Below are 27467 nucleotides of genomic sequence, written 5' to 3' on the forward strand. Positions count from 1 at the left end.
ATGGGAACTGCTTCTGGTAGAATGGGTGTGGCTTTAGTTTATAAAACTCATTACCTATATTGCAGTCAGAACTGAAACATAATTTTCAGTGGCTTTTAAATGTGTTTTAACAACTTTATTGAGATGTAATTCAGATATTATAAAATTCATCCGTTTAATGTATATAGTGCAGCGAATTTTATTCAAGAATTGTATAAACTGTACCACAATCTGTAAAATATTTAAAAATAATTTAAAAACATGTTCATTAGCCCTAAAAGAAACTTGTACCTTTTAACAGTTTTTCTCCATTCTCATCCCTCAAGCTTTTTTCCAAAGTGCTATTCCTCCCACAATCACCATATGAGGCTTTCGATCCTCCACATCCTGGCCCGAGGTCTAGAGCCTTCCATATAATAAGAGGGGCAAAAATGTAAGCGAAGAAAGATTAGGAAGCCCAGTATGCTTTAGACTTTTGACACCCTTAAGGATTACCAGAATAAGACAAATTCCACCTGCAATCAACCATTTTTTCCTGAGAGAGTGTCACATGATTCTAGGCTCTTCACTAAAATAAAGTGCTTCAGCACCAGGTAATTTGGTAGTGACTGAGATGCAAATAAAAATTTGCTGTTTTTACCTTCTATAATTCAAGTTAAAAATGTATCTAGAAATTTCCCGTGAGATATTTATAGATAACATTCAAAAAAGGGTTATTCAAGAATGATTATCATTGGAGGAACACAGGCAAGAGAGAACTGTCAACTGAAAATAAGAGCAAATTATAAATTATTTGAATTATTGAAAAGAGAGTATAGTACATATGTGTACAATTCAGGGGCAGAAAGCTTCTCTGTCAATATTAATTGTTCATAAATGCCAAGTATGCAATTCTAACATCCCATATCCTGGAAAATAGAAATTCTCAGCCAGTGTAGAGTTGAAGAAATAACAAAGGATTGGCATAATTTGAACAAACTAAATGCAATCTAAGGCATTGGAGCTTAAAAGCTTTATACCATGAGTAAAAGCTTTTAACAAAAGTCTTTTTCATTTTTTGGAGGAAATGTCTTAGAAAATGCCTAATTCTCCTTTCCATTTAACAAAACAAACTCTAGCTTTAGGAAATATGCTGTCTTTTATATTAATGATAATCAAATTTTGTTGAATACTGTCTTATTATGGTTAGTTTTAGTTCATGCTCTCTCTTCTGTAAGGGAAGTTTATAATATGTGGAATATATTTAATTTTTAAGTTAAGGATAGGAAATATACTTAAATTGCAAGGTAAAGTTAATATTGTGATATCCTTTCAGACCTTGTAGTGTGACAAAATTGCCCCTGAATTACAATGGTCTCTCAAAATGGCTTCTGTTTTTGAGTTTTATATAAAATATCTTGCCATGCAGAGTCCTGGTTTGTTAATACTCTGGTTAAAAGAGTCCAAATTCTCAAAAAGAGTGTACTAGAATATACTACAGTGTATATGTTTCCTAGAAGCATATTTTCATATAGTTGTATGAATAAGAGCCCCAAAATTCTCATGTACTCGTGGAACACTAGTCCAAATAAAACAACATCTTCTGGTACTTACAGATCTTGTTATTTATTTATTTTTTTAGCCAAAAAAATAAAAAATAAAAACCCACCACTTAGATAATATAAATGGGTTATTAATGGTGGAATTTATTATATAGTGTGTGAATTCTATTTGGGAGTTATAAACACAAACTTCTGGAGACACTTTCTTCCTCTTAAATTGCAGTTGAGAGTGCCATTTTTCTAATTTTGTTTTCCTCAATGAGCCTGCTTCACTTTCCACCAAACTTGTCAGGCCTATCCTGATTCCACACCCATGTTCATATTGTTCCTCTTGGCAGAGCCACCCTTTTCTTGAGTCTCTCCATTGTTCTTTAAAACTAACCTATTTCATCAGGACTTCCACTCCTGCTCCTACCTTGATTACTTTCATTTCCTTCTGACTTCTAAACATTTAATACCCATCCACCTCTTTGGCTCTCAATCATATGTATGCACATATCTTCCTAACTGGGTTATAAGCTCCCAGAGGGCAAGGACCACCCATGCCTGATGTTTCTCCTGATTTCCCTTGGTATCTAGTGCAACATAATTTAAATTGTAAGTGATCAAAAAGCTTTTTGAGTAAACTTTACCTTTATAGTGCTGCGTTTCTGTGGCTATTAGAATAAGTGGAGTTAGTGGAAACTTTCATTTAGTTTTTATTTAAAAGAATGCCAGAGAAGAGATTTTATCATATTGGATCATAAGATATGAAGAAGGAGGGCTAGTAAGATGAAATCTTCGGGGGGCGGTGGGGAGATATGGCATACCTGTATTTTCTGTATTTTGTGGTTACAGACTGTGCTCCTAAGCTTAACCTTTGGCCCAAAGTGGAGTATGGATAAAATAATCAACGTGAAATTACTGCATACTAGCAATTTGTTTACTCTGTTGCACATAAAAGAAAAGAATATCAGTTACCTTAACAAAATAATTTACTGAGTTAGCTGATAAAATGGAAGGCTGGAGAAACTAAGTTTGGGTATCTCTAGGGAGTCAAGGTAGGGGGAACTGACAGGGTCTCTTCAATGCACTATTGTTGAGAATCAATAAGCTCCATATATATATTAATTAAGATTCAGGGTCCTAGGAGAGAGATCCTACCTGCCTTGCTTGGGTCGGTACCATTCTACATGTCAAGATCAAGGAACCTTGATTTATAGTCCCACCAACTGTCTACCTATAGAGAAGACCCAAAATCCCCCAAAGGAAATTGGATACCATTACAAAAAGGGAGGAAATGAAAACGAGTCTATTTGTGAAATCACCTTACAGAATACAGAATATAAGAGAAATAGCAGGAGAGAGACATCTAAAGAATAGAGGAAACTATACAAGAAAGGTGTTACCCTGACAGAAAACAAGAAATCACTAAATGGTATTTTCCACCATGTTCTATTGAGACTACATGTATCTTAAACTATGAAACAATTAAAGGTCAGCAGCTGTTAGGAAACTCTTTATAAAAACTTGTCTTTCTAGTCAGAGTTGATACACATGGGAGCTTTGTATTTCAAAGGTTTGCTCTCCCAAATATTTACCAGTGAAATGTCACCCAAGGCAAAGCAAGGAAAAGGTATTTGGTATATGAAGGCACTTCTGTCTACTTAGGTCTGAAAACTGGAAAGGAAGATATTCCTTCTCACCCTTTCACTCTCCTCACTCCAGAAAATACTGGCTTTAATAATGATTCTGCAGGTGGAGCCACGGACCATACCCCGAGTGTGCCAGGCCCCGGGTGCACATCGCAAGCGTGTGGGAGGAGACACCCCACCTTCAGAGATCCAGTTCTTAAGGGGAAACAGCAACATCTGTAGGTCAGGGGTGGAAGTGGGGAATTAAAGAGGGGAAAAAAAAATGATTCTGGCGTTTTGCTTATATAAATGTGTACTTTTCCTAAAGTGCTGTAACTAGAAGATTTAAATGAAAGACAATCTTGCGTGCATTTTTTTTATACCACCTTTTAGTTTCATTAGATATTTGGCTATTGCTATCATATATCATCTAGTTTAGGGAATTAAGATTTTATTTTCTTTAAAGGGATTCTAAACAAGAATTGTAAAGTACTGAATTGTCATGAGAATTATATTGTTTACTTTTACAACAGTAAGTACTGGAGGGAGTAAACTTCTGATGGAAGAATATATACTTGCTTACCTAAAAGGATTTTGATATTTGGAGGTCTGAAGTATTCTGTCAGCTAACACAGTTGTATGGTCTGAGAAACTGAATTTTAGACTCTACGGTTTTGTACACAAATTGTAACATCTTTCAGTTTTCAGTTATTAGATATTAAAATATCAAAAATAAATATTCAGTTATTAAATATTCAATATATTGATTTATGCAAAGGCCTGTGGCAAGTGGTGACATAATTTTGGCCCATGTTCTGAATGGCAAAGTGAGGACATTTACAGAAGCTTAGGTAGATTGATGGGTGTAACTATGTCTCTCTTAAGTTAGCCAAATGGCTCACTAACTAGGGACATGTATGAATGGGTAAATGATATTTCTACTGTCTGTACTGGTTATCTGATGAAACCACAGCCTAGGGAATGTCTTGGCAACTTTTGTGCAAAGACTCTGTTGAACCTAATTTCAAACCTGACATGGTGAAGAGACATAGGAGGTATGGATTATATGGGAGACCTTGTTGGGGGCAGGGAGGTTAGGCCTCGGGCCTCCAAATCCAGTGCCATATACACTGTTTCAGAATTTAGAAAAAGAAAGAACATTTTCAGACTCTTTTAAAATATCATTGTGATACCAAAAACTAGTAAAAATTTTTTAAAATATAGACAAATCTCACTTATAAATCTAACACTCCCCAAATAGATTGACACAATCAAAATAGTGCATTAACCAAGGAAGATTTAATCCAATAAGTCTAGGATGGTTTAATAGTAATACTACAGATTTCATAGTAGAAAATGCAGATTTTATTATATTAAAAGTTTTGAGGAGAAAATTATAATACATCTCCCTATGCACTGGAAATGCATTTGACAAAATCTAGTAAGCATTCTTTATAATACTCCAAAATAGAAAAATATGAATGCTATCTTAAATTTGTGAAATAAATATATCTCACCTCAGGCAGCACCATGGCATTTGAAGACATTCCCACTACAGTTAGGAACTAGACAAAGAGGTACACTCATATTGTTTAACATTATTCTGAGTATCCTGTTCAATGCAAAGGCAAAAGAAGGAAATTAGGAGTATAAGAGTTCAAATAAGGAGGTAAAACTACCACTGTTTGTAGATGATTATATAACTATATCGTATCGTGTGTTATTATACCCAAGAGAATCATCCAAAGATCTACTGCAAATGAGAGAATGTAGTAAGGTAGTGGGATCCAAAATTAACATGCAGACATCAACAGATGAATCAAAGAAATAATCCCAATTATAATGTTAACAAAAAGTAAAGTATCTAAAGATAAAATGAAAAGAAATGTTGGGGAAAGCATTAAACACTAAACACAAAACTAGACTTGAACAAATGGAAAGGAACACCATGTTCTTAGATAGAAAGACTCAACGTTATAAAAGTATTTGTTTTCCTTAAATCAATGTATAAATTTAATTCAGTCTTCATGAAAACACCATCAGATTTCTTTCAAAACTAGACAAACTGATTCTGAAGTTCATGTAAGAAATAAATAAACAAAAAGAGCCAAGAAAATACTTAAAATGTGTGCAATGATGGAGACAGATGGAAAGAACTTAGCTCCACTAGAATTTAAAATATATTTAAAAAATACTTTAAAAAAGACGTTGTAATTAAACTAATGTAGTAATGATGAACAAATAGACAGATCAATGGAATAGTACAGAAAATCCAGAAATATACCCATATGTGCCCAAGAATTAGACAGGAATTACAAATGGCTTTCACTTATGAAATGACATACGACGTTCAGAGAATGCTGAGAAATGCTGTACATTAAAACTATAATGAAATACTGTTTTAAAGCTACAAAATGACAAAAATCCAAAATTTTCACAACACACTCCAAATTGCTAGGGATAATATAAATTGATTCAATCCCTTGAAGCCAATTTGGTAATACTGTTTACAGTTACTAATGTACTTACCCTTTGACTCAGCAATTCCTTTTTGGGTTTTACCTAATAGATATGCATATATGCAAAAAGATATATGTATATATAAAGTTATTCACTGCAGCACTGTTTTGCATTGTCAACCATAGAGGATTGGTTAGAGTTAAGACAAAGCCCTATACTGGAACACAATCAGCAGAAAGAAAAGAATAAAGATCACTATGCATTGATGTGAAGGATCTTCAAGATACTTGTTTAAAAAAAAGCAAGAAACGTACAAATGTATATAACATGCTATTTTTAAAAAACTAGAGGAAATCTATACTTGAGTTACTTATGTATGTACTTATATCCTAGAAGGATGTAGAAGAAACAACATTGGTTATCCATAAGGGTGTAGAAGAAACAACATTAGTTATCCATAAGGGAGTTAGGCAGCAATAGGTAGATGAAGACTACATTATATATACATATATTGTCATTTTTTTTCATTTTTGAATCATGTGAATGTTTTGCCTATTCAATAAGTAAATAAGTGTATAGTCATATGATGAGATAATGTATATACATATATACATATGTATACATAAACACACACTCATATGAGGAGAGAGAGGGCAAGAATAAGGATGCTCTGATGCTCTCTATATATTGATAGAGAAAAATTTCCAAAGGCGTTAAGAGACGAAAACAAGGTATGGAATGGAATGTACAATATTCTACTTTTTGTCAAAAAAAGAAAGAAAACTTTTTGCTTGTTTTTGCTTGTATATGCATAAAAAAGCTCTGGAAATTTACTCAGGTTGGTGAATGTTGTGATGTACTGCCAGTTCTCTCCAGACCCCTCCAGAAATGAAAGATTCCTTGCCCCAGCCTCTGAGAGGGCTACTGGCAGATTGCCTTCAGCTGACAGCCCCTGTGGGGATTGATTGCCTCTTCTGTAGAGAATCACCTCACCTAAAGTTATGCCCGCTTCCTGGTTGGTACTCATCCAGTGACTGATCAACATGGGGGTATGAAGGGACAGCTCTCCATTCCCCACTCCAAAGGGTCATCCCAGCTTTAGAAATCTTCTTCCTTCACACACATGGCGGCTTGCTTTCTCCCTCTGCTGTCTATTCCCTTTCCTAAGAAGAGAGCACTCCTAATTAATCTTCTTGCTAAAAGTCTGCTTCCTGAGGAACCCGATGTGTCATAAGAAACCAAAATCAGTGATTTCCAGTGGCTGGCTAAGGGTGGGAATGTGTCAGTGGAGACAAGGTTGGAAAGAAGACTTTTTACTCTTTACCATCCTAGAATTAAAAAAAAAAAAAAAAAAAGACGTGGATGTATTACTTATTTGAATCATAAATAAACAATTTAAAGTTAATTTGATATGTCAGTGATATGCTTTTCCATGTGTATTTTCTGAGAAACTCTTCTATGTTTTTATTTAGGAAAATGTGTTTTTAATCCAAAATACCATGCCCCACCACACTCTAAAATGCTTTTCTGTTTGTTTTTGTTTAGGACTTACAGAGAACAACATCCTCGATCTCACCTTACAATGGAAATTAAAAAGTCACCCGATGGCGGATGGGGCTGGGTGATTGTGCTTGTCTCCTTCTTTACTCAGTTTCTGTGTTATGGATCCCCAGTAGCAGTTGGAGTCTTGTATGTAGAATGGCTGGATGCCTTTGGTGAAGGAAAAGGAAAAACAGCCTGGGTTGGATCTCTTGCAAGTGGAGTCGGTTTGCTTGCAAGTAAGTGGATAAACTTATGTTTCTCTTCACTCATGAATCATTTAATTACATTTGTTGCATCATTAACACTGTGTGAGGCATAAGGGGCTGTTTGTTTTTAAAGTATAACACATATTTTCCTGCCTTCATTGAAATTATACAACCATACTTTTACTGTAATAAATCCGTATGAAAATACAGGAATTCCATAAGATACTCATTGATTTCTTTATTCGCTTATTTGCTACTATGTGCCAGGCAGTGTGCTAGATGCTGAATATGAAAAGATGAACAGCAAACACATCGTTCCTGCCCTTAAGAGGTTCACAGTCTAGTGAGAGACATTCATACCTCCATGAGTAAGAGTGATACAGGGAGATGAAGGCAGTGATTCAGGTATGTCCGACAAATGCTGGTGACCAGAGGACCAAATGGTATTCAGCAGTCCTATAGGCAGTTCCTATATGATTCATAACTACTACTCTTCAATTCAGATACACCATGATTAAATTACATTTCCTACATTTCTGTCACCTTATTAAGAAAAATTTTACATGGCAAAGGGTAGTCTCATTTTATACTGATGATGCTGTTAAGGATTGGAATATTATATATAAGATATATGTGATGTATTTTGTGTGAACTTTGTATAATGTCTCCAAAACTAATGTTCTTGATAAATGTTTACATATAATGTAATAGTGATTCTTATCATCTTTACAGAGAACAGGAGAAGGCTTTTTATTTTCCTTCTAAGGATTAAAATCACATGACACTTCTGTTCCTGGAGTAATAGTTTGAACGCTGCAGCAATATTTAGTGATTATCAGTTTAACTTACTTGGAACTATTTAAGTATGAATGTGCTAAACCAGTGTCCTAGATGGGGGCAATAGCCCTGGAGTCTCTTCCTGTGTGCTATGAACTTGATGTGGTTTGCTGAGCAAATCGCAGTCTCTATTCTTATGGGGAAAATAAGGACATTGAATGTGGCGATTTGTAAGGTATTTTTCATCTCTAAAATGATTTCATGAAAACAAAATGCATTAGCCATTCCTTCTTTTAAATATGTCATCTTTCCTGAATGCCAAAGGGGACTCCTTAAAACAAAACAAAACAAAACAAACAAACAAACAAAAACAATTGCTTCCAACCTATGTATTACCTTGTTAAATTAAACCCAAGACTTGATCCTAATAACTATGTACATGACAGGTAGATACTAGGCTTATTGTGGTGATCGCTTTGTAACGTATATAAATGTTGAATCACTATTTTGTATACCTGAAACAAGTATAATCATGTATGTTAACTATAATTAAAAATAAAGTAAAAAAAATAAATTTTTCTAACTTTAAAAAAAAAAGAATTGAAAAACAATGCAGGATCATCTGGCCATGTCAGATAAGGTAACTAAACTTAACCAAACAAATGAAAATAATACTGCCACTATGAGCTCAAAAGGAAAAGCTTGCCCAAGATTTGTTTGAAAGGGCTTTTCAAAATATGTATTGTTTGTACAGTTGTCAGAGTACAAGTGGATGCCAATTGAGGTATTAATAAAGGGGTTTGAAAGTAACGATTTTGAAAAAATTATCTAATGTGAAGAGGAGATAATATTTTAATGTGTTCCAATTAGTCGCCGTTTCTATTAGCAAATACTGAGTTAAACAGAAATTTAATTACCTTGCTCTCTAGCAAAGATCAAAGGATAATTGAAGTGATATCTCAATTAACACATATTCAGAGTACAAAGCTTCTTTCCACAAAGTCTGCCCAGGTAGGAGTTAAGGGTTCAGGGAAGCTGAGATCTCCTTAAGGATGGAAGAGGCATTGATGGTCAGAGCTCAGGCTGAGACTCAAAACTGAACTGCAGCTCTATACTTTCTCCTAGTTCACTGTTTCAAGGGCCAGGAGCAGCTCTCTTTACTTGTAGGCTGGATTGGCTGCATAATTTGCAGGCACTAGCACAAAATGAAAATGATAATCTAAGTGGAACTTGTTTAAAAATAATTACGAACTTCAAGACAACAACAGCAGAGCAGTAAGTCAAGCATGTAGCATAGGCTACAAGCCCATGAAGCTGGCTCTGCTTGGGGCTGGAGAGATAGAACATCCCATTGACGTTCAAAGGAGACAATAAGTACAGGAGGGAGCACTGGTCTTCAGTCATATTCTAACTCATATCTTGACTCTACCACTATTTAGCTGAGGGACCTTGTGCAAGTCACTTATCTTCTGTGTTGTCAGCTAGATGAGAAGGTACTTGGACCAGCTAATCAGAGCTTTTGAAGACGTGTGTAGAATAAGGAGACCAAAGGGTTCAAGAATGAGGAAATTGTGGGGAAAAAATGATGCTGAAGAGGGTGTGTTTATGTGTTTGTGTGTTGCACACGTGTGTGCATACACACGCACATTCGTTGGTGTCCACTGAACATATGTGATGTTGGCCTCCCTTGACCCTGTATAGCATAAATTAAGGGACAAATCCTGAAAACTATGGAAATATAGTATTAACAAGAGGCATCTAGCAGCGTGTAAGCCACATTAACCCTTTACTTTATTGAAAACTGTTCTACAGAGAAACAAACAGATCAATATTACCTTGGAAATAGGAAAAGTATATTTCATGTTGGTTATCCAATTGTTATTAGTAGTTCTTAACCAGAGGGATAATTAGAATCATCTATAGAAAATTTTTAGCGTATAATTGCCTAGATTTGACACTCAGACATTCTTATTCAGTCAGTCTATAATGGAGTCTAGATATGTGAATTTTTTCAAAGAACCAAAAGTGATTTTTATTTGGGAACTAACCACTGGTTTAAGCTCTCTCTATTTAGATTTCAGTCTTATGCTTTTTTGATAATTTTCTGATGTATTATTTGCTTAGACTTATTTCTAAAGGGAACTACTGTAGGTTTCTACTTGGGTGTGGCACTGCTTATGCCATGTAAATGATGAAAAACAAATTATGTCCAATGGCCCTGGTTCTTGTGGGGCTTTGGTGAAAAACACACATAAATGGACATCTTTGCATCCTTTTTACTAAAAGATAATTTATACATATGTGTATACGTATTTATATATGTACAGCTCTTTGATAAAAGCTGGATTTACATATATATGTAAAATATATATAGGGGCTCTTAAATTTAGAAGTATGTATGCATTGCTTGAGCTTGTCTAAAAGCCAATTTCCTACCCATCTGTGGGTGGTGTGGGGATGAGGAGTGGCCCCAGGAATCTTCCCTAGATGATTCTGATACAGGAAGACCATATCATATCATATGATAGGTGTCATCTTTGACTGGTTCTGTGGTCTGACCTCTAGAGCTTTAAAACTGAGCAAGGCACAGCAGAATAAATACAATTGCCAAGCAACATACAAGTTCTGTTTTCCATGTACTTTTCTCTTAAGCTCACTAAATGTCCCTTGAGTGCCTGGCTCAATACCAGTGACTTTCACTTATTTGATCTTAGTTGCTCCTCATAACAATGTACTGAAGTAGGCATTATTGTCCTCAAGTTTAGTGACCTACTCAATCTGAAGCACATTCTCTAAAAGGAAGTGTCACCTGAGTCCCTGTTTTTCTAACTTATTAAACCTGTTTCTTCATCTTTAAATTGGAGATAATAAAAGTACCTACCTTATATGAATGTTGTGTAGAGTAATTGAAATGGTGCTTGACATATGGTAAGTACTCAACAAATATTAGAGAACTGGAATCACCCACAAATAAAATATTCTCCAAAGCAGTTCCAATCAAATTAGAATCTACAAAAGAAAAGGACCCTTCAGGGTGAAAGACGAAGACATTTCTAGGAGAATGAGCAGGAGGCAGAGCTGAAACTTTGCCAAGATTGAGTCTTAAGTATCTAGAATTTAAAGGCACATCCCTTGTCTCTGACAAACCTAGATTTGGACAGTAGCTTAGAGTAGCATATAAGAACTATGAAAAGACATGCAATTCTTAACTTCATAGTCTTCATAATCTTAATTCTTAATTCCTTCTCTTTGAAACTTGAGTAATTGAGGAGAAAATAACTTCTTCCTCTGGCCTGAATCATGTGTTTGTGCAGACGATCCTCTGGATAGGTAAAGCTGAGCATCAAGGATCCTACTGTCTGGATTATGTTTTGTGAACGAGCTCACCATCATTATATCCATCCATAGTCTCCTCCACTCTGTGCTAGAGATGCTTTTAAGGGATTTATAGTCTCAAGGAAGAAACAGAAAGAAAAGTTACTGATAATTCAAGATATCACAAATGCCAAGGAGAATAGCAAGGACAAGACAGTCTCTGGAGTTTAATAGAGATAAGCTGTGAGGTGGGCCAGATGGGAGGTTGGGCTTTGTAAGGTGAATGGTCAGGGAGAGAGCAGTCCATGGAGAGTCCTTTTATGCAGAGGCCTGGATGACTGCAGATGACGCATCCGGGTGAAATAAATTTGCCTGGAGAAGGAGAGATTGTGTTGGAAAGTGTGATGGTCAACTTGGCTAGGCTACATTCTCTAGTTATTTAAAAACTAATGTAAGTGTTACTGTGAAGGTATTTTATAGTTGTGCTCAAAGTTCATAATTGACTTTAAGAAAGGAAAATTATCCTAGATAATCTAAGTGGACCTGATTCAATCTGTTGAAAGGCCTTGAGAGCTGAAATGAGCTTTTCCAGAAGGAGAAATTCTGCCTATGCCCTGTAGCCTCAGCCTGTGCCAGGAGTTCTGACCTGCCTTTCCTGACAGCCTGCACTGTGAGCGTTGCACTTACCCAGCCAGACCCCACAATCGCATAAGCTAATTCCTTGCAATAAATTTCCTAATGTAGGTCTTCTGGTTCTGTTTCTCTGGTTGAAACCTGAATGGTATAGAAGCACTACCATAGCCTATCATTGTTTTAAAATGAGCTAAAGCACTCTTTGGTGACATGTCACTCTTCAAGCTCAAGGACAGGCCATTTTTCAGACAACAGAGTTGCTGAAACAGCAGGGAGATCCTTTGTTTTTCCAAAGGCCCTAAAACTGTTCATGAGTCAGAAAATCTACTCCCAGGTTAATCCAGTGAGTCAGTGTGGCCAACTTGCTTGCTGAATCAGTTGTGACTGCTGGCAGAACTGAGTTTGATCTTATCTGTATGATTTTACCCACAAGCACTGTTAACTCTTTCTAGTAGCATGAAATTTCTGCCTCTTAAAAGAATTCTGTTACATTGGCCAGTTCCCAGTGTGCTAGCAGTTCCAGGATTGGTGAGAAGATTGACAGGTTCTGGTTAAACTGTCTGCCCTGTCCAATACCACCAGACCAACCAATAAACAAGGCAGTCGACACTATGCAAGAGATTAAGGCTTTGAGTGGGTGTGGCTCCTTAACGCTTTTTTTTCTTTCAGGGATATGATGAGCTTAAAATTCCTGTTCTCAGCAGGAGGAAGGAGTAAAGAACCTACTTTTAGTTGGGCTCCCTGCATTATAGGTAAAAGGGTAGGACTCTCCCAGGCCCAGTCTGCTCTTTTGAGAAATCTTTGCTCTGCTGCAGGCACACAGCATGGTGACTGTTATATTTTATTTCTCACCGTACCATAAGTCTACTTACATCTGCAGCAGCGGGCCTGGCCATCCTACCATTTTTGGGATTCTCCGAAACTTTTTGAGAGAGAGGGGGCGTGGAAGTGAATTTATTTCCCAAAGGGAATCATTTCTTTTCCAAAGCTATCATATAATAATTACAGGATTGGAAAACCACATTAGGGTTCTGTCCCCTCCACTTAGAAGGTATTTTCACCCCTTTTGTCCTTGTAACCGTACTTCATGGCCCAGCTCAAGGCTCAGTTCCTTGGCACATGGCGATCTCCCTTTTCTGAAATCCCCAAACACATGATCTAGACCTTTCTTTTGGTGCTTATTGCCCATGGACTGAGGTTTTGATATGTGTTTGTTTTGCCTTCTGGTGTAAGTCCTGGATTGTGTGTAGTCTTCTCTTTTCCCTGTTCTCTCATGATATGATACTCTACTGCTGTGTGGTTCAATACAGTAGACACTAGCCACTGGTGGCTATGAAATGTGGCTAGTTCGAGTTGAGATATGCTATAAGTATAACATATACACACTGAATTTCAAAGACAGTACAAAACAAAGGTATATAAAATATCTCATTAATGAGATTGAAATGTTGATAATGTTTTTGATGTAATAGGTTAGATTAAATATATTATTAAATTTTACCTCTTTTTAATTTTTTTCTAATGTAGCTATTAGAAAGTTTAAGATTCCATATGTGGCTCATACATGTGACTCCTGATATTTCTATTGTTCAGTAGTCCCCCCTTATCTGCGGGGGATGTGTTCCTAGACCCTCAGTAGATACCTGATTGTGGATAGTACCGAACACTATATATACTATGTTCTTTCCTATGCATACATACCTATGATAAAGTTTAATTTGTAAATTAGACACAATAAAAGATTAACAACAACAAATAATAAAATAACAACGTAGTGTAATAAAAGTTATGTGGATGGCTTTGGGACCGTTATTAAGTAAATATAAGGGTTACTTGAACATAAGCACTACGATACTGAGACAGTCAATCTGATAACCCAGATGGCTACTAAGTGACTAACTGGCAGAAAGAGGGATGGCGAGATATTTCATTATGCAACTCAGAACGACATTCATTTAAAACTTATGAATTGTTTATCTCTGGAATTGTCCGTTTAATGTTTTCAGACCGTGTTTGACTAAGGGTAACTGCAGATAAGCGGAACTACTGTAATTGGCAAGAATGTTGGGCTTGGGGTCATTGGATCCTGTCTCTACCACTTACTAATAATGAGGCTATTAACAGACTACATCGTTTCTCCATTTGATGTTTCTTAAACATTTTTTCATTAAAACAGAAAAGTGTACATATTATGAGAGTATAGCCTGATGAATTTTTCACAAACTGAACACATGCATAAAATGAGCACATTTACATCAGAAATAGAACATTAGCAGTTCCCCTGGAAGTTGGGCTGTCCTCCCCTCTGGTTATAACTCCGTACTCCCTACCAAAGATAACCACTATTCTAACTGCTAATCATAGATTAGTTTTGCCTTTTTGGGGTATTTTTTATCATTGGAATTACATAATGTGTACTTTTTTGTATTGGGTGTCCTTCACTCCACAAATGTTTGTGAGATACATGTGTTGCTATATGTAGTTGTAGGTCATTTATTCTCATTGCCATACAATAGTTCATTGATGAATAGTCCAGAATTTAATTATACATTCTACTACTGATAAACATCTGGATTTCTAGGTTTTAGCTGCTATGAATAGTTCTACTATGAGCATTTATGTATATAACTTTTGATGTAGCTATTTCTTTTGGGTATGTCTCTTGGTTTCTATTTGGTATATACATAGAAATGGAACTCTGGGTTATACAGTGTGCTGTGTTCAGCTTTAGGAGATAATGCCAGCAGTTTATAAGAGTTCTGATTGTTCCACATCCTTGCTAACACTATTGTCCGCGCTAACACTACAAGGGGGCTACTATTATTAATCCAATTTTCAGATGAAGAAAAAGAGGCACAGAGAGATCTAATAAGAGCTCGAATCTGAAGAAAATCTGACTCCAGAACCCCCATTTCTTAACTATGTGAACTTACTATCTTGAATCTTTAATTTCCTGATCAAAAAAAAAAAAAATGATGATAACAATAGTATCTACCTCTCAGGGCTGCAGTAAGATTAAAATAAAATCAAATTGTTTATGTGAAGTACTCATGTAGTGTCCAGCACACAGTAAATGTTTATTATTGTTGTTGTTATTTTGTGATGGAAAGAATCATTTTAAACTTTCGATGGGGTAGATAATATGATTGTGTAAAGGAGATTACTGTTAAATACGTGAAGGTTTCATTTCTTATATTAGGTCCTGTCTGCAGCCTCTGTGTCTCATCTTTTGGAGCAAGACCTGTGACGATCTTCAGTGGCTTCATGGTGGCCGGAGGCCTAATGTTGAGTGGTTTTGCTCCTAATATCTACTTTCTATATTTTTCCTATGGCATTGTTGTAGGTAAGAAACTTGATTACTATAACTTTTCTAAGTGTCAAGAGTTAATCATCATTTTACCAATGTTGGGTTTTTATTCAGTTAATATAACAAATGAAAATGCTCAGTGATAATTACTTCCAATGGCTACTTCACCAAAAGTTGTTGCTTTAGTAAAATGTCCACCAGTGAATCAAAATATTTGGAAGGATATTTAACAACGCACATCATGTTTTCTCGCAAGGCACAGGAAGGTGTTTCATTTCAGTACTTTTCTCTAAAGCACAAAAAAGAAAAAAAAGAGGGAGGAGCATGAGACTTATATGTGACTGACATCTGTCACTTCTCACCAACTTAGGAAGTGGTCCCTTTCATATTGGACAGTTAAGCAGTGCTGTGTTGAGCTTTTTGTGCTCTAAACATCCTGCTGTTTCACACCATCTGTCACCAGGGCCCCATCTGTCACTAGGGCCCAGTCTGTCACAAAGTCACAGCAAAAGTAAAAAGCAGATTGTAAAGCACATAATAATTATTTTTTTTAAAATAAGGCATGAATGAAGAAAATTGTGTGGTGGGAATGATTGATGATGATCTTGGTTACAGGAGAGGAAAAGTAAAGAACTTGGGGCCTGAGAGCACTGACAGTTTTGATTTTGTTTTTCTTGGGGGAGTTGGGGTGGGAGCGGGGAGCAAGAAGGGATGCTTTCGTGATGTACTCAATGTTAAACATCACCAGACTCAGTATTTCAGGAGCTGCTGATAGGGAATTTGAAAAAGACGACTCCAGGTTTCAAAGTTTTTTCTTAGTGTCTGAAAGAACCAGTTTGTTGACTACCAATATTCCTCTCTTTTACTTGAGACTTTTCCGCAATAAGTAATAGAAAAAAATAGCAGCTAATATTCATTGAGCACTTACTATGTGCCAGGCTCTGTGCTAAGTGCTTTATCTGATCTTATTTATTTTTCACAATAACCTATTTTATAGAGAGGAAAAGTGAAGCTCAGAGCAGTGAAATTACTAACCAAAGCCACATAGTTAGTAATTGCATCCACTCAGTGTGATACCACATCCTGACTTTTGCATTTTTGTGATTATTTTTAGAGCTTTTAGAAGTCTTAGTGTTTATTTTAAATTTAACTATGTACCTTAATACTACTCAGATCTTAATCTAAATAAGCAGATCACTTTTTAGTTCTTTGAGAAGGTAGTATCTGTTTGATATTTTATATTTTCTGTAATGCTTAATACAGTTTTGAATCTGTCCTTCAAATATATTCTCACATAAAATTAGAGATAATCATTTTCCATTCTTGTCTAAAATCAATAAAAATAAAAATGTAGATATCTATGTTTATGTGCGAATGAGATTATTCCTTTTAGAACTTAGATTATTTCTTTTAAGACAAAAAGGACAAATTATTCCTTTTAGGACAAAATTCCGTTTAGAATTATACTTTTTACATAGAAATTGAATCATTCTGCTATTGCTATGATTTCGGCATTTTCCCCAAACTCTGGACTAACCATTTAAAATTTCATGGAGTTTTACTTCTACTCATGGTTTCAAGGTTAATTCAAGGAAAGCATTTGTGAGTACATATACAAAGTTGTCACTGACTGAAAAATTGACAAACAGTGATACCATAGCATTTGCATTACCTGTAGATAAAAATTAATTTTTTAAAAGAAAAAAGCCAACATTGTCTAAGATGTATATACATTTGATTGTGTCAGAAGAATATCTAAGAATATATAGACATAAAAAGACAAAATTAACTCTCACGACTAAATTTCAGAATTTCCGTGGTAGTGGAGAAAGCTTTACTAACTTGTGACGTTGATGTTGATTTGGTTCATGTCATTGGAACCTTTCAATAGCTAACACTGTCCCTCTCCCCTATGAACCCATGATCTTCAGTTAATTAGATAGGATTTGATATTGGTCTTGGTTTATTCTTTTGGCTGCAGATGGTGGTGGTGATGTGGTTACAAGGCTTCCACTGGCTTTCCCCACTGTGGTGACTTACTCCACTAGCCAAGAAACAGTGTAGGGGGTTCTACAACTAACACGTACGTGTGCTTCTTAAATATCAGGAACTGGAGAAATGGCCGTTGGATGTATCCATGGGTTCAACGAAACCACTGTGTGCCAGACCTGGGCCATGAACCCATATATTACCTGCCCCACCCCATGACCCCACTCTAAGAGGAGACCACTTAAATGCTTCAAGTCTCTAGTTAACAATGTCACCTGATACCCTGTGTCCAACGATGCTCAATACTTATCCTGCCTTCCCCAGTGCGTGATTATCTAGCAGAAGCTGGAGTTCTCTTGGGGAAAGATTCAGGATATCATCATTTATTTATTTGTCATAGAGTTTGCTGCAATGCCCCTCTTAGCCTCTTCAGTTAAGGGATTCTGGGTCAGAAAGCAAGCTTAGGTCTGGAGAATGCCTATGACTCTGATTTGGCAGTATGTTTTGAATTCCTGCAACTGGGAGGAAATTGTCAGAGAGACCACTAGGCTTCGAGTCAGGAGACATAAGTTCTGTGAGCTTGAGCAAGCCCCATGATCCCCACAAATGACTCTTCCCTCATCTGCAAAGGCAGGCTTAATAACCTATCTCATATAGGTCTTATGAGGGCTACACAAAGTCAAGCAAAATATAAATAAAAATAAAATAAATAAAAGACTTGAATTGGATTTCAATTAATTGAAAAAGTATCTCTCACTTTGGTAATTATCGGGGCCCTGTGAGCTACTCTTTGCTAGCAGATTATTAATACTTATTACCATGATTGACTTCTTTGTGGTTTTATTTCATCAATAGGCTCATAGTTTAGGACTCATAGAATATTTGTGGGATAAATAAATGGGATAGTAATGGTCAATGACACCTCCATTCTGTCACCATTTAAAGTGGAGTGTCCAATTGTAAAGGAAGTGACAGGAAATTATTACACAGTCTGAACTCATTCTCCTTTCTGTATTATGCGTTCCTTAGAAAAAAACAGATTCAGTCTAATGATAACATTCATAGAGCACCAGTTCTGTGTAGAATTGTATTCTAAGCATTTTCATTTGTCTGGAATGAATTAGATTATCTCTTAAAATAGTGTGGCAGAGGGAAGGAGCAAGCTAACAGGCAGGCTCTGGGTTTGGACCATGCAGGTTAACCTTATCAGATCCACTGTGTGACTCCAGATAACTTACTTATCTTGTTTTCTCATTTTTAAAACTGAGCATAATAATAGCATCCAACTTACAGGGTTTTGTGGATTGATGAGATAAAGGATAAATATTCACTAGCATAACCATTATTATTATTAGCTTTGTGACCTTGGAAAATTATTCAATCTCTCTGGCTTCTATATTTATTTTTTTTTATAAAATGGGACTACTATAAGTTCAGAGACATTGTGACTATTCATGATATAATGTATATAGAGAAGCACATAGGTCCCCACATCACAGTCACCAATTGTCCCAGTTTGCCCAGGACTAAGGAGTTTTCGAGGATGTGAGATTTCTAATGCTCAAACCAGGAAAGTCCAGGGCAAATATGAATGAGTTGGTCTCCCTCCCCAACACATAGAGTCTGGATTCTGTAGTTTCACACTTATCACTTTTTAAGATTGCCACATTAGAATTCACTGTTGCCAAAATATTTCATTTTCATAAAAATAATACTACAGGGAAAAATTTTTATTTTATGAATGTAGAGGCTTGATAGATGTCTGTTCAGTTACACACAAACATACGATAGCAAACACTCATATCCTCGCCACTTAAATTTAACAGTTGTTATTTTACTGTTTGCCTCCTTTTTATTTGCAAAGATATTTTAGACTAGATTAAAGAAGACATCATGACATTTTACTCCTAAATAAGGTAGTGTCATTGTAAGAACATACAAACCTGTAGAAAATTTTATGAGGGTTTATTTGAACCAAACTGAGGACGTGCCCGGAAGCAAGCTCTTAATCAATTGAGAAAATGCTGCTGAGGATGGCAGTTTTGCATTTTTTTTTATGCATTTGGAGTCAAAGGAGGGAACATAAGGATCACATGAAACCCATTGGTGGTAGACTAAGGAGGTGGGAGCAAGCCAGCTGGGGCAATCTCTGATTGTTGTATGAAAAATAAAATAGAGCGATATATACTTCGGGCCTTTGTTTTGCAAATTATGATGTTCAAGCTATGCACTCTAGCAAAATAGCTTGGGACGGCGAAGGGAATTTTGTAAAATTGTTTAGAGGACTTAGAGAAATAACACTCAGCTGAGAGCAGGGACTCAGAAGAGAGACAGAGATATCGAATGGGCACATCTGATTAAATTTTGTGTTTGGCGTGTGATTTAACCATTCTCTCTTCATAATGTCTTAAATTTGCATCATTCATTTATGCTTTAAAAAATTGGATTATTTTTTCCACTTGACCCTGACTTTATGGTAGGCGTAGAGTGAAAACAGCCTGCCCAAATGCGTCCATTGGAGCTGCACAACTAACACCAAAGGGATCTAGGAATCCATATTCTGAAGAGTTTTAGCAAGTCGGTAACAGAATATGCTATTGGAATTATTTCTCTTTTTTCCTCTTTTTTGTTTTCTTTGCATTGGAGTAATATAGTCTGTCTTAATTTATGCAATGTCTTCTTATGTTTAGGTCTCGGATGTGGTTTATTATACACTGCAACAGTGACCATTACATGCGAGTATTTTGACAGCCGCCGAGGTCTTGCACTTGGCCTAATTTCAACAGGTACATGTTCAAAATAAGTACAGCATCATCACTATTTAGCTTTCTAATCAAAGTTAAATTTACCAAGCACAAATATGTTTAACTAACCACGCCCCAGCTACCATTGATCTTGCTCTGTGGTGAACAGCGGTTGATAAACTAATGCCCATGGGCCAAATCAGGTCTACTGCCTGTTTTTGGACAGCTCATTAGCCAAGAAAGATTTTCGCATTTTTGTATAGTTTTAAAAAATCAACAGAAGAATATTTCACGGCATGTGAAAATTGAATGACATTCATTCTGGTATTAAAGAGTTCATCAAAGCATGAATGTATCTCTTACTGTTTCAGGTTCCCTGAACATCAATTGATATTTTTCCTTTTTGTGATATTGTATAATTTAGAGATGTATGGAAGCATAATTAGTGCTTTATTTCACTTTTCCCTTTACATTCATGATTTTTAAATTAGTATTTTCTTTTTGAAAATTAAAAATTCTAGTTTCACAGTTTATACAGTTCTATAGGAAAGCTCTGAATTATTCTTCATTGCCCTGAAAGAATTCCCGCATCTTTTTATGCTGTGGCTGCATTCTTGGGGGAAGTAGGCTGAGGAAACTAGTGTCCAAGGTGTAATTTGATTTTGCTGCTCTGTCATATACTTAACACATCATAGGTATTCAATAAATTTTGATTGAATTGATTTAATATGTTCCCTTCTATTTCATGATGCTGAGAGCTAAACTTGATTGGTGAGCAATAGAGAAGTTGTTTATTTTTCTCAATTTAAGGTCAAAATATACAACTTCCAGTACACCAAGAGTATACTTAAGTATCTGATGGTATGGCACTTTTGTTAGAATCTGTAAAAAGAATGGTATTAGACAAAAATATGAATTAACAGTGAATGGATGCTAATGCGGTACAGAAGTACGTGAAATAGTCATATTTCAATTCTTTCAGTTTGTTTTCTGAAGTGCTTTTTAGCTTTCCAAGTATGTGCCACTTTTAAAAAGATAAGGGAAGGACTAAATTTGTCTATTACTTGTTTTCAGAAATCAGCAAAGAGATACTTACTCTCTTAGTAGCTACACAAAGATATTATTTTAGCTACCATTACATTAAGGTGAGCTATAAATTAACATTTGCATGCAAATTTTTTTTTTTTTTTTTGGTGGGGGAAATGTTAAAGTGTTAACTTTCAAAATGTTTAGAAAGGGACAACTGTGGTCCCAAAGAAAAATGTTTTTTTATAACTCTAAGAGCCATTTGGTTATTTGTCAGAATTTTTAATAAGATGAGTTTTTGCTACAAGCATGGCATCCTGTTAAAGTTATGACATAATTTCGTATAGAACATTTAAAAAGTATGATCAATCTATTTACCTATTTTTTTAAACAGATCTATTTTTCTCTCGCTGTTTTACATACCTTTCCCAATGATGTTTAAATTTTAAAACACTCAATTTTTAAAAAGTTGAAATCAGAACACTGCAAATTAATTGGGCTGATGTAACTTGCTATTTCAGTGTGTTTAGTGTGATCTGTGCTAAAAACTGAGGAATTTATGGACTTGCATGTATGTGCAAACCAGGCATACTTTGCAATTTAAATACTCTATCAAATTCCACTTTATTCTTTTCATCATTTAGTAATATGAATCATGTATTCTGGTGATTCAGCAACAGATATGAACTATCAAACCATTACAAATATTCCATAAAAATTAAAATATATTCTTCATCTCAAAAAAATAAATAAATAAACATTTGTTTTTCCAAAGGGAATAAATTTATAACACAGAGCCTGGCACGTAATAAGTGCAAAAAATAGTAGTCACATAAGATATTTGTTACGAATATGGGCTCCAGGAGTCAGACTGATTATGAATCCTACTTATGCCATTTACAGCTTTGTGATCTGTGGCAAATCTCTCAACTTTTCTAGCCCTAGTTTACTTCATGTGTTGTTGGGAATAATAATAGGACCTACACAATACGATCATTATAAAGATTAAATAAGATCACACAATATAAAGTGCTTACCACAGTGTCTGAACTACAAATGCTAATTCTTAAAATAAATGTTTTATCAGTTTTACTATTATTGTTATCATTATCTATAATATTCTTGCTGTGATGTTCATATGAAGGCACACATGGATGCCATTGTAAAAAAGAAATTTAATTGTGATACCGATCATGCTTGTCCCAAGAGCCCCACATTATAAGAGATTAAGATTGAACAGCTCTCATTTCCTTTTTAGGTTCAAGTGTTGGAGTTTTTATATATGCTGCTCTGCAGAGGCTGCTGATTGAGTTCTATGGACTGGATGGGTGCCTGTTGATTGTGGGTGCTTTAGCTTTAAATATATTAGCCTGTGGCAGTCTGATGAGACCCCTCAAGTCCTCTGAATGCCCTTTGCCTGAAAAAACAGCTGTGGAAAATGTACCAGAAAGATACACCATTTACAATGAAAAAGAAAAGAACCTAGAAGAAAACATAAACATTCTTGAAAAGTGCTGCGGTAGTGAGGAAACATACAAAAGCACTTTAGCCAATGGTGACTGCAAACAAGAAAGTCTCCTTCATAAAATCCCAACAACAATGGCTCACACAAAAGAGGCCGAGACGTATAAAAAGAAAGTCGCAGAACAGACATATTTTTGCAAACAGCTTGCCAAGAGGAAGTGGCAATTGTACAAAAACTACTGTGGAGAAACTGTGGCTCTTTTTAAAAACAAAGTATTTTCAGCACTCTTCATCGCTATCTTTCTTTTTGACATTGGAGGGTTTCCACCTTTATTGCTTATGGAAGATGTAGCAAGAAGTTCAAATGTGAAAGAAGAAGAGCTTATTATGCCTCTTATTTCTATTATTGGAATTATGACAGCAGTTGGTAAACTCCTTTTAGGGATACTGGCTGACTTCAAGTGGATTAATACCTTATATCTTTACATAGTTACCTTAATACTCATGGGCCTGGCCTTGTGTGCAATTCCATTTGCTAAAAGTTATGTCACATTGGCTATACTTTCTGGGATCCTAGGGTTTCTTACTGGTAATTGGTCCATCTTTCCATATGTGACTACGAAGACTGTGGGAATGGAAAAATTAGCCCATGCCTATGGGATATTAATGTTCTTTGCTGGACTTGGAAATAGCCTTGGACCACCAATCGTTGGTAAGATATTTGTCTTAAAGTCAACCCATTTCACTGTTCTTCTCTGTGGCATTTCAAGATATAGAAATTTGGAATGCAATAACAGCACAGGTTTGCACAAAATAAATCTGCATGGAATGTCTTGTGGTAATGATTTACTCAAAATTACTTTGATATAATTGAAAAAGCCACTTTTCTTGTTCAGGGATTTATGTTTACTCTTTATCTGGGAGAAACCCAAAAAACCTGCTTATTCTTGTCCAAATTTTTGAAAACTTCTCCTCTTGTAATTCCCAGTAGGCCACTTTGGGAGTAGATGGAATAAGTATCCTAATTCTAACTGCATATAAAATTGATGGAATTAGAGTATGGGCTTCATATTCATACTATTTTCTATAAAACTCACTTTTTTCTTACTTTCTTTTCAGGTTGGATTTATGACTGGACCCAGACTTATGACATTGCGTTTTATTTTAGTGGCTTCTGGGTCTTGCTGGGAGGTTTTATTCTGCTCCTGACAGCCTTGCCCCACTGGGAAGTATGCAACAAGCAACTCGCCAAGCCAGCCCCAACAACCTTTCTGTACAAAGTTGCCTCTAATGTTTAAAAGAATGTTAGAAGTCAGTAAAAGACTGTTTTTTCATAGCCAAATTTCACTGTGGCGGACTTTGAATGAATTTTTAAAAAAATATCCTATGTAATCTATGTAGTCTATGTAGTCTCTATGTAGTCTCTATCTCCTGTATTTTTTTTTCTTTGTTTTCTTTTCCCAAGAAGTGGGAGAAGTATTGTGTTTTGCTATTATTCATGAGTCCTTGACATTATAAAAATTTTGGTCAGCTTCAGAAGACTTTCTTTGTGTAAAGAAATAATTTCTCTGCAGACTCCATCAGTTCCACTGCAAGATATCCAGAGGGGACTCTCCTGTTTTAAAACTGCAAGTAGCATGATGAGACTAGGGACTCAAACCACTAGGGACTAAACCACTCTCTTCTCTATGTTAGACTAGCTGGTAAATAGAAGACTTTGAGCCAGTCAAGAAATTAAAGTGGTTATTAAAATGACATTAAGAATTGCAGTGTAGCAAACTGATCATTTTTTTTTTTTTAAAAAAGACATTTTCAAATACAGTCACCAGTTTTCATTATTCTATTTTATTTACCTTGGTGAAGCACCTATATGTTTGGTGCCCACTGAGCAGTAGTTGCTGTAGCCTATCTTCATGGTTGGCTGCTATAACCCTGCTCAGTTTTGGTTTGTCAGCATCCATTTAGCTGGTATTTTCCAGGAAGTGCTTATTTTACCTGTTTCCAAATTGGAAATGCATGTTCAAAACATTCCGTTTGGCAAATGGGAAACATCCATTTGCTTTGGGCACAGTGGGGACGAGTTGCAAGTCCTTGCAATATCTTCTTGATTTATTTGCTACTGTCAAATTTTACCACTCTCACATTTTAATTCAAGGGCAGAGCTAAAAGTGCGTGCGTGCGTGCGTGCGTGTGTGTGTGTGTGTGTGTGTGTGTGTGTGATGTTCTGAGTCTGTGTGGGACACAGGAAGAGAAAAAGGCAATAAGAAGTTGATACCTATTAAGAAGAATGTTCTAGGAGAAATCAATGTTTAATAAACTGATATTTTTTTAAAGAAATGTTTTTAAAACTTTGGTTTGCATCAGAATCCTCTATAGATACTTTTTAAAATATGATTGCCTGAGCACCACTCTTAGAGACTTTAATTCTGGAGGTCTAGGCTGTGGGCCAAGGATCTATATTTTTAATGAACTCTTCATGTGATTCTGGTAATACGGCCTGGGGCGAGAATGACTGTTAAAAGACTGGCAACACAGAAACATTTATTCTCTTTAAAAAATAAAAAAAAAGCCAGTAAACCATTGAGGTGATGGGTGTTTATAAATAGTCAAGTGTGGTTCTTTAAATTGGAGGCACTCTTCCTATTGTGCCAAAATTGTCTTTTCATTTCTTTTGAAATATGTAAGATTATTTCATACTTCTATGTTGCCTTTCTTTGAAGGCGCTTGAAGCACTTTATAAGCATGAATTGCCACAACACCTCATTGAGGTGGGTAAATAGTGCTTTTCTATGTAATAAACCTGGAGTATAGGGAATTTCATAACTGAGTTTATCTTATTCAATAACGAAATAATGGGGCTCCAAAGTGCCTTAGACTTCTGCTCCATACTCAATCTTCTGGAAAGTTTTCCGTACCTCATTCTTTAGTAACTGTCAAGGTTAGTAAATAAAATGAGTGACATTAAAAAAAAAATGTGTTTTGTGTTGAAAGTTCCTTCTTGCCAATATTATATTCAGGAAATCCAATAACCTGAAAAGGTTTAACTTTTATGACTACCCACATTCATCAATGTTGTTAATTGTCCGAATGCATCTTCACTGTGTCTGCTAATGTCATCCAATGTGTGCATTATCCATTGTCTAGGGAATGAATGTTCAGATACAATAAAATATTTTTGTTTGTTTTGCATCAGTTTGGTTGCTTTTTCTCTTCTTAGCCAGCTGCCCTACCCACTCCCAAATTATATACAGTGACACTTCACTTGAATGTAAAAACATAAATTACCCAACGTCCACTTCAAACTGCAGAATTTGATGATTAGATATCAGCATGTTCAAAAGCTATTTGCTAAATTATTTTGACTGTTGCCTTCCAAAAAGGCAATATGTCAGTCCTACAGAATCCTTTTAACGAAAATGGACAAACTCCCCTTCAAGATTCTTAATAATGATCTCGCTAATCTTTAATGGAATTCTTAATACGTTCCAAGCATGTTACATTATTTATCCCTGTGAGATGGGAATTATGATCCTGATTGTATGGTACAAAATGTAATTATCATGGTATGGATAACGCATGTAAATAATTTCCAAAAGCAAAAAGAGAACAGTTTCTAGTAAACCCTTTGATTTCTAACATGGCTAAGGAATGGGGCCTAGCTGGGAGAGTAGCTACTAAAGTCAATCTTTGTGCATAGAGATGTCACGTTTATGTTAGTAATTATTCACGACTGTCTATTTCCTGGGAATTAGCATTTTAAAAACACAATAATGAAATTAAATTGATTAGAATATAATCTTTCAGGGGTAGGCCCCTAGTGTAGTGGTTAGCACATCTGCTTTACACGCAGAAGGTCCTGGGTTCGCACCCCAGATGGAGCCACGGACCAGGCCCCGGTGGATGCCGTGAGCGTGTGGGGGGGACATCCCACCTTCAGAGATCCAATTCTTAAGGGGAACGGCAACATCCATAGGTCAGGGGTGGAAGTGAGGGGGGCGGAATTAAAGAGGGGAAAAAAATTATAAAAAAAGAGAATATAATCTTTCTTTTGTGACTCCATAGATATTTCTTGACATTCCGAGTACCTGAGACTGAGCTGGAGAAGGGTGTGAAGGGTTTGTTAGGGGCCCTCTTCCCTGACTTTATAGCCTCTTCACACCTCTCAGCCTTGTCTCTCTCTTTCCGTCCCTCTCTCTCTCTGGAAAGCCTCCTAGGAGCCAGTTGGTGACTTAATTTTCTCTAGAGTGACCTTGTCATCATCAGGGGAGAAGTTTCAGATACCAACTTGGAAAGGTCCCAGGAGGAATAATTTCAGCACTGGGAGGTTATGACCGAATGGTATGTCAGCCCTGTTTTGCTGGCTGGAAAGTCCCGTGACCTCAGAAAGCCTCAACTTCTAGCAATCAATATAGGATTATCTTAACTCAGGACATTCCAGGAAATAAAGGAAGAGCTCTATTTTTAAGGAAGAATGTCTCATTTTTTCTTTTACTTAGAAGTAGTAGTATATGGAACACATAATATACATAATTTACGATAGCAGTGCCAAACAATTTCTCCTTCATAGATTACAATCTTGGGCCTTTTTCTCTACAGTCAATTGTGTTGGAAAGATGCCAGTTAATAAGATGTCTCTTTGAGTAAGGAGTTTAAGCACAACTGATTAGAAATCTATGAATACAAGGATAATATTTGGAGATGCAGTATACATACTTGTTAAGGCTGTGATTCCGGGGTTCAAGTTCTAGCCTGTTTCCTGTGGCTGGGTAATTGTGAGCAAATTATTTAGCCTGTCAAAGCCTCAGTGTCCTCATTTGTCAAATATGTCATAGGGGCTTTGTGGGAATTAAATAAGATAACCCATATATATG

At 36.0% G+C, this 27467-nt stretch overlaps 1 protein-coding gene across 2 annotated transcripts in view; it reads left to right on the forward strand.

The window, feature by feature from the left end:
• SLC16A9 (solute carrier family 16 member 9) overlaps positions 1 to 25788 on the forward strand; it is a 43780-nt gene extending 17992 nt beyond the window's left edge. The window contains exons 2-6 of one of the 2 annotated variants that reach the window (XM_006915609.3): positions 7139 to 7371; positions 15266 to 15409; positions 20053 to 20148; positions 22391 to 23308; positions 23716 to 25788. In XM_006915609.3, coding sequence (XP_006915671.1) covers positions 7176 to 7371; positions 15266 to 15409; positions 20053 to 20148; positions 22391 to 23308; positions 23716 to 23894 — 1533 coding nt within the window. In that variant the 5' untranslated portion in view covers positions 7139 to 7175 and the 3' untranslated portion in view covers positions 23895 to 25788. The remainder of the gene's footprint in view (positions 1 to 7138; positions 7372 to 15265; positions 15410 to 20052; positions 20149 to 22390; positions 23309 to 23715) is intronic. The other variant, XM_006915610.3, reaches the window with a different exon arrangement.
• The last annotated feature ends 1679 nt before the right edge of the window (positions 25789 to 27467 follow it).

Source organism: Pteropus alecto, unplaced genomic scaffold (genome assembly GCF_000325575.1).
Source record: "Pteropus alecto unplaced genomic scaffold, ASM32557v1 scaffold155, whole genome shotgun sequence".
In the NCBI taxonomy this organism is placed as follows: domain Eukaryota; kingdom Metazoa; phylum Chordata; class Mammalia; order Chiroptera; family Pteropodidae; genus Pteropus; species Pteropus alecto.